General features: G+C 36.3%; 1 protein-coding gene across 3 annotated transcripts in view; it reads right to left on the minus strand.

The window, feature by feature from the left end:
• The window catches only part of EDIL3 (EGF like repeats and discoidin domains 3), a 231,626-nt gene that overhangs the window by 126,100 nt on the left and 89,543 nt on the right, over window positions 1–15,983 (minus strand). For 2 of the 3 annotated variants that reach the window (XM_063421633.1, XM_063421631.1), the window contains exon 3: window positions 12,068–12,097. The exons of the other annotated variant lie outside the window; for it this stretch is intronic. In XM_063421633.1, coding sequence (XP_063277703.1) covers window positions 12,068–12,097 — 30 coding nt within the window. The remainder of the gene's footprint in view (window positions 1–12,067; window positions 12,098–15,983) is intronic. 3 annotated transcript variants of the gene reach the window in all.

Consider the following 15,983-nt stretch of genomic DNA (forward strand, 5'->3'; position numbering starts at 1 on the left):
AAACACAAATTAATTGCTTGTGATTAATTTGGTTCACATGAACCAGTTGCACCTGGATGGAAATAACTAACTTATTTTGGTGGTTAATGGCAGTAAGCCCTGCACAGCAGTACTGCAGGTTGGTGTTTTCTGATAAGCAATGCTTTAAGTTAGAATTCCTGCTTGTGTCATTACACACAATGTAATAGTTTGTAATAAAGTGTTCAAGTACAGCTCTCAGCACAGGTAAATTTTTTCTTCGAGTGCTGGGGCTTGAGCTGCAACACTCCCCAAGGAAATTTACCCCTTTAGGGAATAGTGTGGCAGATTTCCACTGGAGATCTTACACCATAGCCTCTAAAAAAGCCAAACAAGAATAAAGTGATAAAAAGATACTACTCTTTACTGAAGGTCCTCCAGGTGCATTTATGGCCGAAAGCCCTGTGATACAGGGCTTTGACACTTTTATCAGTTTATCAAATTAGCATAATTGGTGAGAATCCCCAATTAGAAAGACATTTAATGAGGTAATCTCCCCCTTGTCTTTGCCTCCCACTGAAGAAACTGTAGAATTATACAATAATACTCTACAGAGCTACAAATATATGAAAAAAACATATAAAAAGCAAAAAAAAAAATTGGCATCAGAGCCAAAGAGCCTTTCATGGTGTGCCTTCTCAGCTGTGTTATGGGTAGCTCACCTGTTACATCCAACTGCGTGACTGAAACAGTTTGAGGCAAAAAACTTATTTTGAATTTCTTAGGACATTATATCGTATTGCCTGTATTGTGCTAGAAAAACGTGAGATGGAAACAAGACCTGATGAGAAATACATGGCTTTGCACCTTCTCGCTCTGTCCCTGCTCATGGGAGGTTAGAGCAGAACACACACCTGGCAGGATGCTTGATTTGTATTTTGTTTAAAAACAAAACTCCATCATTACTGTTTTGCAGGAAAAAAAAAATAGTGGAAATTTTTTGTCATTTAGAGGGTGGATTAAAAAAATAAAATTGAAACATTTTTGGTCAACATGGAAAGATATTGAAATAGTCTCATTCTTTCCCTTAGTGGATATTAATAGATAAATAAACTGTTCTGTTTGAACAGGATGAAATTCTGTTGAAAAGTCGAAACTAATGAAATTCATGAATAGTTGTAACACTGACTTGTAATGTTACTACAGAGTGTTAATTCATGCTTTGTTAAAACACAGTGCTGCAGGCAAATTGAATACATAAATCTCTACCCAGATCTTTTTGTTCTTGGGCTGTGCCTTCTTCATTGCAGCTATTGTAGCCATTCCAATAAAACTTCAGGAATTCCAAGGCATTTCTCAGGTTGACACAAATGGCTTTCAAAGTATATAAACATAGATTTGACATTACCAGTTTTTTAGTAATAGCCAACTGGACATTAATGGGATCATGTTACAATTAAAATCGCAATTCTGTTCATAATTGGAGCATATTACAATTTCATAATTTTTATTTTTATCCCAACAGTTGACACACAGCCACAACTCCCATGGGAGCCAGCAGAAGTTGTGTCTTGAGTAAGAACCGGACTGGGAAATCTTTTGGCCTTATCTTCATTCACTCTGATAATTTTCATTTAGCATTTTATTGCTTTACAGTACTGTGAATCTTATGTAAATGTTTTTGCCACAATTTTGTTTCGAAGTCACATGGCATTTATTTGTAAGGAAGACTGTTGGAGACAATAGTTTTATATTAAAGAAATAAAGAAAAGAGGAAAGAAGAAATACAAAAAAAGTTGTTTATAAAATAATTCTTTTAACTGTTACCAATATATGTATGACTACTCAATACACAGGCAGCTGAATGGCACATATCATTCTTTTGTCAAGCCTAATAAAGGATATTAATGTTCTCAGGTAAAGCACAGTTTATCTAAAAGATTTCCAGTAGAAAAAAGCAAAGCGTATTTTAATTGCTTTAGTAAAACTTCAAAATAATATACAATAAAAAAAAGAATCTATCCCATTTCTAACACAAAACAAAACAAGGTCTTGCCTCTTGCAAACAATTATTACCATATGCAAAGTCAGTATATAAGCAAAAATGATGTGAATTAAGTGGTACATATTTATTACTGCAAGAAATCATCTAAGAAGTTGCTGTATATGTGCAGAAATCCCCATGGCCCTGTCTAAGTCAACCCATTCACCCTTTGCTTGATATTTTCATGCCCCTAAAGTAATTATATTGTCTTTATGATAAGAAATGTTTGAATTTAACCTGTTACATTGTTTCAGTGATACATTTTAAAGAGGGCTGTTTAGTCTTGCCCAATATTAATGACAAGAAACATTCACTGTTTTATTTTAATAATAAGGCCAAATACTCCTTCAACAATTTTTTTTCTCTGTTCAAGCTAGGACAGACTTAAAGATCTCAAAATACAAGATGCACATCTTTCCCTGGTTATTCGATCAGCCTCAAAGAAGGCTGAATTTAACAGAAATGCCAAATTCTCTCAGTTCAGCCATGCTCTCTCTACTTTGTTACCTGCCAGAGAGCTTCCCTTGGCACTTCCTCCACACTTTCTTTAGCAGCCATCTAACGTGCTTTAGCTTAGGTTTTTTAACACTCTGATATGATAAATATTAATTACTGAAAAGGTGTGGCTGTAAGAATTAATAGTAACTTTTTCCATAAGTCAGGATAGATTTTTGTTAATTTTCTTATTTTTCATTGAACAAGAGCTATATTGATAAAAATAAGTTAATATAATGCCAAGAGATATGAAATGATAGAAAAAGATCCTAGGACCACAAACATACAAGGTACCTTATTGAATGTATCCTAGAAGGTTTTCCTAGGGTGATTCAACATATCCACTTAAAAATATGTAGAGATTATGTGATATGGGTATTCCCAAGAGAGTTATTAGAAAGTGGTATTTTCCATTCATCCTGCTGATTAATATCATAGCATAGGGATTTCATTAATAATAATAACTTACAGTGGCAATTTGTTGATGGTTTTAATATTAAAATATTGAGGTTTGTTTCTTTTCCTTCTCTTGTTTATTTGCACCCAACAACTGGACAGCTTTCAATACTTAAACTTTTCAATTTCTTTCTAACTAGATTATTTTTTCTGTTTTTTTTTTTTTTTTTTATTGATTGATTTTATTGTATTTCCAATTTAAGTCTTCCCTGGTACCTTTTTCAAACATGAGACTGGAGCACTACAGTCATGCCAAAGGCACTTTCAGGACTCACACTGGTAAATTTGCTAAGAGTCTATAAATCTTACATTTAGTAAGATATAGTCAGGAAGAAGAGTGTACAGTTTCCACCCGAAAATCACTGGATTTCAGGAAGCCTCTTCACATCTACTCTTGTTTATTTTATTTAACTAGAATTATTTGCACCCTGATCTTCAGCATCTTGCATCAGTACAGTTATAAATGGATCCAGAATTTTTATCCTGAAAAGCTTTGAAACACAGTAAATTTAATATGTTAAACATATATGGTGGAAAGAGATTGAAATGAAGAAAAATTATAAAAATAGAAATCAACAGCTTTACAGAAGGTGAGGTCCTGGAAACCTTAGGAGACAAGTCATATATATGTATATGGACCAAATTCAAGATTCACTTGTGGTCCTTCCTGTGGAAACCAGAAAAGAGGATGTATTAAATTAAGAGTTTATTCCTAACTGACATTAACCAAACACACTCCTATACATGTACACTACATCTATAGGTAGAGAAAAAACAGCAGTAGCTGCTGTCTTTTAAATATCTAGATAACTGGGAAGACCTATCCTCTACAACTCTGTATTTGTTTCCTTTGACTGTAAAGACTGTGTTAAATTAGACTCTTCCCTCTTGAAGAGGAAATCAGGGTGGGGTGACATCTACCTATTCTGTTGCTGAGCTGCTGCCCAAAAATAAGGCTACAGAACAAAGAGTGTGGGCACAATTTGGTGTCAAACGTGCAACTGCCAAAAGAGGCACTGACAACATATATTTCACTACTCAAACCTTACAATAATTAATAATATTTCGGTTAAAATGTCTGCGTGGAAGGGTGGATTATTATCCATGAAAAATAAACTTAGCATCTTTAAATGCACACTTATTTTATGCTCTTTAACTTTGCTATCTTGTACCATCTTTGAATAGGAACAGCTTTTCTACAAATGGCTATTACTCAATATGTTTTTTGCCTCCTAAATTGATGTGTAATACAAAGACCTGGCAACTAAAAATCATTTAAAATTGCACTGTAAAGGAGTGAATTCCTTCCTCAGTACTCTATGTTTTCACAGTCAATCCAGTACTTTAAAGATGGTCATAAGACTGTTTAAATCCAAAGTACGCATAAAGTAAGCTTCCTTATGATGCTATTTTTTGATTATAGTTCTTTTCATGGAGCTTGTTAATCTGCTTCTAAATCCTCAACCAACCACTTGTCCTGCTTGGTTTGCTTTCATTAGTATTTGCTTCTTTTTATTTAAATTTCTGTGTATCTAATGACAGGATGGGAAGCTTTAGTGAAATATAACCCAAATATTTTACCACAGAATACAATTTCTTCATCTTCAAATTTCAATGCACATTCCCACCAAATTCCCCTTCCTACTTGGCAGCACACATGTCACTGCATGGCAAGAGAGATCAAGGAGCTGAACCGAGTGAACACTGACACTATCGGGAAAATTGCATTATGGATGAGGCCCTTTCAGCTGGAACAGCCTCCTGATGTAGCTCCACACAGACCTGTGCAGTGCTAGCACAAGCACAAAGGAGAGCAGGAGAGCATGGGTGTGCTGGAAGAGGGAGTCAGAAATGTGTGAGGGAAACAACCCTTGCAACAGCAGCCAACCCCATGCAGATCAGACCACTGCTGCTTTTATCTCTGAATCCCTGCCTTCATACCCACTCCCTCTGTGCCCAAGCTGAACTCATTAATCCCAGTTTTTTGCCTGTCAGCTTCTTTCCCCAAGAATTTCTCGTCTCAGTTTTCAGCACTTCTTGGATGAAAACCTGTCCTTTCTAGCTGCAGAGGATTTTGCCAACTCTTCTCTGTCATGTTTAGCCTTTTCACAGAATTCCAGAATCACTGGGGTTGGAAAAAACCTCCAAGAGCAGGAGTCCAACCTGTGACCAACTCCCAGCTTGTCAGACCGACTGGTGCACTCAATGCCGCATAAAGTGGTTCCTTGAAGTGGTTTACTTCCAAAACATTATGTCTCCCACAAAAAAGGTGCTCTTTTAGCACAATTCTCCTGTGCTTTAACTCTACTTTTCAGGAGTCCAGAGGACTCAAGGAGCAACAGAGTCTACTGAGATCCCTGCAACAACGACAACAGTAGCTCGTTCATTTTCTCATTCCTTCTCCACTTTCAGAGGTCGAAGAAATAAATACCAAAAAATAATATTTGGCTTTTTTTATTCACTTCTCTTAGCTGGCCAGAGCTAGAGCTGGTCCTGCTCTTTTTATCTCTTCTGGCAAGGACTAGACACCTGCAAAACCTCTTTTTGGGGAACACTGCTACCCAGATGGGAACTGCTGCACCTGTGTAAAACTACCCGGTTGATACGGATCTGGTACCAAGAGACTGTGTATTCACCTGGTTTCATAGAATCATAGAAATGGGGTTGGAAGGGACTTTAAATATCACCCAGTCTCACTCCCTGCCATGGGCAGGGACACCTTCCACTAAACCAGGCTTCTCAGACCCCCATCCAACCTAGCCTTGATCTGAGCTGAGTTCAGTCTGAGGCTGATTACTGGCATGAAAAGCTTCTGGAAAACTTCTGCCTCAAAATTCAGGTAAGAAAGGGAAAAGCAGACTGAAGGAAAAGTTAATTACATAAATCAATATCTGTTTTAGGAATACCCTATGATCGCCCACTTTATTTGTACTCTGGGATGAATATTGTTTAACCACCACAAACACCACTCTCTGAAACCATGCAGGTTATGGAAAATGCCCATGTATGAGTTTCTCAGGCAGCTGCCAGCACTACAGGCTAATTTCAAACTCCTAGCTCCTTTTTGTGTCATTCTTGAAAAGAAGTGAGTGATTTTGCCAAACTGTGTTATTTTTATGATATATGGATGGACAGTCACCAAGAGATAGGCTAAAAATACTAATTAGTTTTCATTCCTGACCTAAGCAAGATTTCAAGCTTTTAAATGTGACAGGCTACTCTAATAGCCTTCAGTGCCACCTGGCATCTAGAACTATTTTTACTGCATAAGCCTCATTTCCATCAGAATGGGGTTCAATATGACCTTTATAAAATTTTCTGGTTTAGTCTATATTTTGCTTGGAATAGATGGAAAAGTAATTAGCAAGCTAGCTCCAGGCACTGGAAAAAATAAAATATGCAGTTTGAGAAGAAAAAAGAAAAGGAATTGCTACAAATGCGTAAACCAAGTTCAGCAAGACAGTAAATCTGTGGTAGAGTCCCTGGGGGAATGGCAAATCCTTTCCCTTGGAATAATCTTGAAAGACGATTTTCCTCTTTGAAATGTGTGGAATGGAAGAACTTTGCACACCACAGAAAAATCACTGTGGCCCCAAAGACAGCCTGGAAGCTGTGACGAGACCACAATTCCAGATCCTGTTGTACAGTGGGCCGGAAGCTGAAGTCTTTGAGACTTGACCAGACACATCCTTGATGTTTTGGGGATGACACAGAAAGCAGGTTAAACATATTATGCTTTTATTTTGAAAGTTTAATTTCAATAGCTTAAAAAATAAATAAATAAAAAAAAAAGAGAGACAGAGAGACAATATGGTTCGATTTCTCTTTCCTGATCATCATGGAATCAAAAAAATGGTTTGGGTTGGAAGGGACCAAAAACTCATCAGAGTAATTGAAGAAGGTACCTTTTTTTCTCTCTCTCTTTTTTTTTTTTTTTTTTTTTTCCTTTCCTTTTTTTCCCAATCAATAAAAGTCTCTATGGCTTTATTTTCATGGGGAAGAGAAATCCTTTAGGAAATACAAATTCAAACCCACATCAAGTTAAGTATTTTAAGGACAAACATGAGGTATGGTTATTATATAAGGATATAAGGATATTTTTCATGTAAATGTTAATGCTAGTGCACCTCAAATGTTTTTCATCTGAAGTCTTAGACTAATTCTCTGAGAACTGAAGACATGTGCCCAGCACTTTAACCAAGTGGATCTTGCCTGCTTTTTGATTAGCAGGGCAGCCTCAAATGGCAAAAGCTTTTTCTGACATAAAGTAAGGAAAGACATGGAAAAATCGACTACAATATTCATCTGTTCAAGAACAGACTTGTCTAATATCTGAATTATAGAATTATAGGCTGGTTTGGGTTGGGAGGGACCCTAAAGCGCAGCCAGCCCCATCCCTACCATGCAGGGACACCTTCCACTGTCCCAGGCTGCTCCAAGCCCCAGTGTCCAGCCTGGCCTTGGACACTGCCAGGGATCCAGGGGCAGCCACAGCTCCTCTGGGCACCCTGTGCCAGGGCCTCCCCAGCCTCCCAGGGAACAATTCCTTCCCAAGATCCCACCTAAATCTACCTATTTTAAAGCTATGTAAATAAAAATGGTTTAAAACTGTCTAATATAAATCTGTCTAGGATTGGTGCCAAATGGAACCCTTCCACCTTCCAGTTTACATTGCTATGAAAAATCAAAACTATGAAACTTTGATATTCTGGATATCTAATATTAAACTGTTACACGGAAAACCTGGGATATTAATATGTCTAGTGTTTTAAATCTATAAAAAAATGACAATCCAGTAAATTTTTGAATGCAAAAATATTTAGCTAGAGAAAACAAATTCTTTTAAAAGAAAGTTCCATTCTGTTGTTTGGGGTTTTTTAAACTCTACATGTCTCATGAACAATTTTATTTCTGAGGATCCAATAATTCTACCAGAAATACCCTCCTAACAGTCATCAAGGCTATGCCTAACAAGTCAGTTTTGAAATATCTATTGACCAAAATAATTTATATTACCTTTAATTTTTCATCTTTTAGAATCTATTTTTTTTTCTCTAAACCATATTAATTTTATTCTGTGAATAAAAAGACAACACTGAGGCAATATGTTTTGGTGTCCCTCTTTCTTAAACACAGGAGATGAAGGGAAGTAAAAAACGCATGAGAGGAATCTGGAGTTATTCTAGCAGAAATAAAACAAAGCATGTAACTTGTGTTTTGATTCTTATTCTGAAATTTAGATTTCATGTACTGCCTAACACCAAGCTCCTAGAGTAAGAGTAATGAGCGACTCCTCATAGTTTTAGATCTCTATTTCTCATGACTTTTTGATAACTGTAAGTATTATGCCTAGTGCAACTTTCATCCTGGAACTTGTGCTGTTCCATTCTAATTCTTTTCTAAAATTCCATTAATTTCCTTTAATAAAATAAACTTAATTCTATGGATTTTTGCAGCAGAAGTCTCTTTCATTTGATATGGGATTTTCAACTTCTATTCTTTCTCAAAAGTGATTTTTCCCCCCATGTTATTTATTCCTTTAGGAAAAACATGCCAAAATAACTTTTATGTAAGTTGAAATTCTAAATAAAGAAGGAACAGTTAAATATCACATGGAGTTTTGGAAGGGTAATATAATTTTCTGGGGGAAAAACGGATACACAAAATTTCATGCAGCTTACATACTCTGCCACAAGTTTGTTGAAGGGATTATTTTTAGTAATGTCTTTGAAGAAGGAGGTGCTGTCATGTAGGGAATCTTTAATCTCTACAACACCCAAACTTAATTAAGACAATAGCAAAACTCACACTGAAAAAGATCTTTTATTACCATGAAACTCTAAATGTGTTTGTATATGTTATATAGATGGAATGTAAAGAGGAAAATACCAGTTTCCTAAAGCATTACAATAAAAAACAAAACAAAACCAAAACAACCCCAATGGCTGAGGAGAGGCATAGCTCCAGTTAAGGGATAATCTCAAAGGAGGTGTATTTATTACCTCAGTAAAAATCACTGTGTGGAGACAAGTGAACAAACTGCTGGGTGCTACGCTGAGCTCTGTCTCATTAAGTCTTGGAAGAATTAATCTTTAATAATTGTAGAAAGTACTCCAGGCTTCTTGAGGAGACGTGGGGGGGAATCCATAAAACCATAGGGAAACACTTTTGGAATGCAAAGCTTCAAACAACAGGACATCCAACAGGAGCTGCGCGCTACATTAGGCTTTTAAAAACAGTTGTCAACAAAGGAGTCTCCTCCTGGCTCAACAAAAAACTTTCAAAGACTCATGTCTTTGAACGTATGGATGGGATAAAAGCACACAGAAAAGAGAATTCTCCTGAGATTTTCCTCTTTTCGGTGGGTGAGTTTCTGATAAAACTATTTAACTGATAAATAATTAAATAATTAAAATGTTATTTTATTAGATTTGATTATAAATAAGTCAAAATAAATGAAGAAAGATCATGAAGTGACTCAAAATAAGAGTTTAGATGCCAACAATTATATAAAATCATAGATATTTAACTGGAAAGAAAAAAGAGACACTTAGGACACTGCTTAGCCAGAGGCATTGTTAAGGAAAACTTTGCTAAAACTTTGAGGAGTATCTGGAAAAACTCCTTGCTTATAAAGTAACTTGGGTGAAGAACAATGTGTTACAATTAGAGTTCATTAGTCTGAAGCATTCTGAAACTGAAGGAACGCCATTGAAATATCATTTTTTATAAAGAGATAACTACAGGGCACTTATTATTACAGGATTAATTATCTTCAGCTTACTGGTTACAACACTCAAAGTAAAATTTTCTTAACTTTGCTTCTACAAGATTCCTCACAGATGGCATTGCCAGAGCAGCAAGACCCTTTCCCAAAAAGCAGACTATGGGACATAAAAGTGTTCCATCCCTTTGATTAAACAGGAAAGGAAATTCTTGTTTTGGTCCTGATCACAGGTCAATTAAAAGTTTGCAATTTTCATAAAATATTGAAATAATGTTTGCATACTTCATAAAAATACTACATGCAATTTATGCTACCTCGTGTTCTTTCATAAATGAAAGCATTTGTTGGAAAAATACTATGTGTATGAATAATGATAACAAATTTCATGAACTGTAGGAAACTTGATACATTTTTTTGTGGAAAAGCACAAGATTTGGTATTGGATAAAACTTTCAGTGGCACATGCCACTGAAATGATCTAGGTGAGTGCAGTTTCTATTTATTTTTCTGCACCCCTGCAACTTCCAGACTGCATGACTGCATTACTACCCTGAGGGAGTGGAATCTCCTTTATGCAGAACCTACAGTTTTACAAATGCCAATAGAATCTGAGAAATAAGTTGTATTAAAACAATCCTGTAAGAGTGCAGAACTAATCTGTTATTTTCAAAACAGCAACATCTGATCATATCTTACAGCAAAATCAATAGAAACTATAAATTATGGAGCATCTGAAGAGCTAGCACTGCTTCCAAGGTTTTTAAGGTAGAAATTAATGTTCGGTTGCACTTTATACATGGATTTTTCTCTTACTATAAATCATATCTGTAGTGCAGCCCACGTGGCTGTGTTATAAATTCCAATTCCCTGCACTTGACCATTTTCAGCTGATGTATCTGGGTAGCTTGGCCAGATCACAGTTAGGGGTTCTCACAAAAACAGCAAAGGTGTTCAGAGAGGGAGGCCGTGTCTTCAGGAGGTGCTCTAAAAAAGTATGTGCATTTAAACCATTTCCCTAAAAGGAAAAAGGCTGGGGGATTTGTTCTTTGTTATGTAAAAAAACCCATCATTTTCTAACTAACATTTCTATTGAACAGCTGCAGTAGGTTTCTGCTAAAACACTTTCCATGAAAACTTGAAGACTGAAAGATCTGTCAAGAAACAGAGTTGAAAGTTGATGTTTAGTAATTACAATGCATAGTCCATGGAGGTGTGTGAGTACTCCACAGTTTTTTCTCCAAATTCCTCTTTTTTCTCCCTTTTGCAGTGTTATTTCTCATCTCATTCCTGCTTCCTGCTCATTTGGCTGCTACATTCATGTTTAAAGCTCCCTTTTGCTTCTTTCTGTATTCAGTTCTAGTCTTAACTACTCGCCCTCTCTCATATTCTACTCTTGGCTTTGTTCTCTGTCCTTTCATTTATTATTCTCTGCTGTATCCTAATTACTTATATTGCTCCCAAGTTGTGGGTTAGAGCTGTAAACAGCGTTCAATCCTTCCTCGCCGTCTTCCTCTCTTCATTCACTTTCCTCACCTTTTCTCTTTTGCTCCTCTGGAGACCTTTCTTTCTTTTAACAAGCCACTATATAGTGATTCCCCATTTATTTGATGTTTTAGCTCACTGAGTTTGTACAACTCAGTGCCGTTTCAAAGATGTTAGGCTGCTCAGTGGCATTCTTCTCTGGTACACTGTCTTCTTTTTTCTTTAAATACTCCCCAGCTAATGGATTGCCAATTAATTAGAAATAGTTAATCTTCACAATAACATAAACACGATCTGTTTGTGTCTCTCTGGGAGCTCCTAAACTAATTTTTATGACTATGATGGTAACCATTCTCACTGCTTGGCAGCTTGTCAATGGAAATAAAATTTCGCTGAGCAGATACCCAAGCCATCGTTTGGAGAATGTTTTCTTTGAACAGGATGCTTCTGCATCTGCTGCCATTCTTTTCCCTTCCTTCACTGCTTTCTTTCAGGTCTTTAAAGGATGTCAGTTTTGGGACACCACCCAGGTGACTCAGTTTTGCCAGCATAAAGACAAAGAAAAATCCACTGTTAAAAAAAAATTAAAATTACAGACTTTTTTTTTCCAACTCCTGATTGACTAATTTTGTTATCTGAAGCTTGAAGTGCCAGTTTAAGCACGGAAAAAGGAAGGAATATGCCACTGATATTTTTAAATGCTACAGGAAGATTATGTTTCCTACTGACTCTAAGTTGAGGAGAAAGAAGAAAAAAAAGAAGGGGGAACAGATAGCATAGATCCCAACTGTGATACGTCTATTTACCTAGTAATACACAAAATGAAACAGGCTAAAATGATTTTAGTAAAGGTAGCTTTCAAGAAATTGTTACCACAGTGCAGATGTAATGTAAATAATTCATACCTGCTGAAGTTGGGTCCTCTTCAATGGAGGCTGTGCAAAAAGGAGTCAGGAGTGGGGAGGGAGGCAGGGACAGGGAATGGGAAGAGGAAGGAAGGGAAAGACAGAGAGAAAAAGAGAAAAAATACAAATGAAGAAAGCCATGTAAAGAAAATGGTCCTATTATTTACATTTTCTTAATATAAAAGCAATTAGATACCAGGAAAAACATCATTCTCATAATCTTTCACCCATTCTGTTCCATTCAGTTTCTTCCCAGACTGGTGGGAATTACTGATTCTGAAACTGAGCAGTCAGGGAGCCAAAGTGACAGTTTTGGGGTGGGTTGTGTGTGCATATGTGTCTGTCAGGGACACAGCTACGCAGTGGGCTCTCCATTCCAGATGTTTATTTTTCTGGGAAAAGCAATAGAAATCCTGTCTTCACCTCTCCCTTTTGTTGACAGATAACCATTAAATTGCCTTAAGTTACCATCAAAAAGCACTGATGGCTCTGGACTATCTATTACACTCACATTCAAAGAAGGAAATGGACATATTCCCAGCAAAAGTGCATTTTAAAAGTACATCAGTGCCCCAGTTCTTTCTCTTCTTTTAGTCAGTGTGGTTTATATACACATCCATCACAAAAACGGTCTCTTCACAGCCTTGAAAAACTTTTGGATGACAGCAGAAGCTGAATTCAAGTGTTTCTCACTTAGATACTGTAAAAGAGCCTAGAAGTGAGAGAACTCTCCATAAATGTGATATAGAGGCCTTCTTGAGATATTAAACACATGTATCCATACTTTTACTTTTTCTTTTTTAGCGACTGCCTGCTGCCAGTTGAAATAGAAGCTCCTCCTGTTTTGATTTCTTGCAGAATCAGTTCAAACAACCCTCCTTCATCCATGGCAGGCATTGATCCACCCTGACAGAATTTACACTTGGCATGGATAAAACTTTGAAACATTTCCTCAAAGACCATCACCACACTTACTAAATTGACCTTTTTTTTTTTGCTATCACCCCATGTTTTATGCAGGGAGAAACTAGGAGAGGGAGCAGGAAAACCTTCCTTTTTTTGGTAAAAAAAATGTGAACACACACCAAATGCAACTGACAGAGGCCATAAACCTTGGTTAATTCAGCACAATATTCTGTATGCAACTATATGTGACAACCGGCGTTGAACACATCACTTATTCCTAATTGCAGAGTAGCATGGTGTCCTTTTGGGGACTGTCAAACTATTCGAGAGGAAATAATGAATTACCCTCTCAAACACCAGCCAACCATCTTGTCTCTAACACAGTTGTTGGAGGTGAACAGGTGATTGGAGGTGATTTTTATTTCTAAAGTTTGGCGTTCAGATAAACCGTGACGAAGGCTACACAGAAACAACATAACATTATGTCAGACATCATTTAAAATGGCCCAAACCATTTTATATTTGGCCCAAACCGAATACCAAACATGGTAGCAGAGCCTTGCCTTCTGTAACTCTTTATTTAATATTTGAATGTGTGTTTCAAAACTAGATTATTCCTCTATGCAGTGTACGTACGTAAAGATCACATCAAGCTTTTAACATGCTCCTTTACTACTTAAACTGAAATTAAATAAAATGTGTTTGTAGTAGTAAAGGATTTCAAGGTAATGAAAGAAAAGAGGAAAAATACCATCCTACTGTTTTTAACTTGAACTAATCAGATAAATCATTAATTTAACAACATGACAACCGATTATAAACACACACACATACAGAAAAAAATTACCCAAAAACCAGAGAACCGACTGCCCCGAAATGCACAAAAACTACAACAACAAGCCCCCAAACCAGAATATCTGGATTATTTAAATCTTATAAAAATAGAATCTGAAGTAAATAAACTGCAAATTAAGTCAATAAAGTAGGTTGCAATTTCTCAAGGTACCAGTGGAAGAGGCTACTACACAGACAGAACAGAAGATGAAAGCTGGAAGTCAAAATTTTACAAATGCCCCAAATCCATATTAGCTTCCAGATCTACTGCTGCTTGAACAAAAAATAATTCAAAGTTCTGGAGACTCTGCTTTAAAACTGGTTAAACAAAATTGTCCAATTATACAAGGAATATTTATTCCAGTAACCATTTCCTTCGGACTGCTATTTGAATAATATTCTGAGACTTAATTATTGGAATGAATAGCAGCATTAGCAATTCAAAGCTGGATTCTGCTATTACTCTGATGGTTGTTTCAGAGGGACTACTCTGCACTTAGGTACACATCTAAATAAAACAACATAGCTGAATCTCAGCTGAATATATCACTCAGATGCCAAGAGGGCTATGTTACTTTTACTGTTACTTAATGTTACTTTTCTGTTGATTTAATTAATTTTGGCTATTTGATTGCTGGTTTAAGATCATCCAGGAATAGACTACTTTCTTTTCTTTTTTCAGTTAGAGTTAGTGAGAATTGCTTTTGCAAGAAGACTTAATTCTACTTGTCAATACTGTATTTCTTAATCCTAGACAGAAATTAGAGATGGGTATTAAAAATGGAGATGAAAATGCAGGTATGAGCTTGTTCGCAGTTCATACAGACTTCTAGAAAAAAAATAAATTAACTTAATCTCTTGCTTTTTGTGACAGGATATTTTTACCTCCCTTTAGATTAATAAACCATGTTTAAAAAAAACCAGCCTTCAGTAAGATCTTGAGTACTCAAAGAATATTTCTACTTTTGCTTTATCATACCAGCTCAAATGTAGTATCAGCACTCTGCTTTTCACTTCTTAAGGAAATGCACTAAATTACCACACTAAAAATTTCCTACATTACACTACTTTTTTTTCCCCCATTAGCAGTGATTTAAAACACTTATTTTAAAAAGTTATTTATATAGTGACTCATCCCCAGGGTAATTATCTGTAATTTACTTTTTGCTTGTTTCAGAAGAGGGGAGAGGGAGTAAGACGGAGTTGCCTTGCTCAGCTGGGTTGGCAGAAGCTGGTGACTCACTGCTGTGGGTGGTGGGTCCCCATCAGCCTGGCATCCCCCTTCTGACTCCCACAGAGGAGCCAGTAATTTAACAACAAAAAAGGGACCCCAAAAAAGCCAAAGACATCCCCAAGTCATGGTCTGATAATGACCTGCATGACCTCAAGCTGTAAATTGCTCTACAGCTTTGAAGCATTTTCCACAATACATTTCTTCCCCTTTTATGTGTCACAGACAAAATATAATAAGATAGATGGCAGGAGAAATGTTGGATTTTGTCTTCTTCAGAAAAAATCTGATGTTCACATGGGAAAACTTAATCTTGTTTTTCTTAGAGGTGAATAATGCTTCATGACATAAGTGGGATTAAAAAAAAAACCCAAGAAGACACGGGCAGGTTTAGAAAGCTTATACCAGGATACATCTCATCCAACATTAGCTTAAGAGAGATAATGCAGAAAGGCAATGCTTGGATAGTATCTGAATATCTATGCCAGTGTCCTGATTCTTTCTGTTACAATGGCAGAAACCTTAAGAGGTCCAGGAAAAAAACCCTGAATATTGCAGCATAAATATCTCAGTTTAGGCAGATCCACTGTAACAGCCTGCTATGCTATGTTACATCTTATAACGCATTACACTAGCTTTGCATTATATTAAAGTTTGTGTTAAGTTTATATTAATGTGAGGGTTTTTTTAACATTCAAATAAAATTTAATACTTATATAAAAAGAATAAACTTATATATATGGCATTATCCCTATGGAAAATCTGTGTAAGAGGTCCACAAAATTATCCAAAGGAACAGTAAGCTCCAAGAGCAAATAACATTTTTCTGAATGCAACATCAAAAATAAATTATATTCTGCTAAGCAACAAATCTCAGGGGTCTCAGAGGACCTGCATGCAAGGAAGACTGACTGACTTCCCAAAATCTCAGCTGTAGTCATTAAG

Source organism: Prinia subflava, chromosome Z (genome assembly GCF_021018805.1).
Source record: "Prinia subflava isolate CZ2003 ecotype Zambia chromosome Z, Cam_Psub_1.2, whole genome shotgun sequence".
Lineage (NCBI taxonomy): Eukaryota > Metazoa > Chordata > Aves > Passeriformes > Cisticolidae > Prinia > Prinia subflava.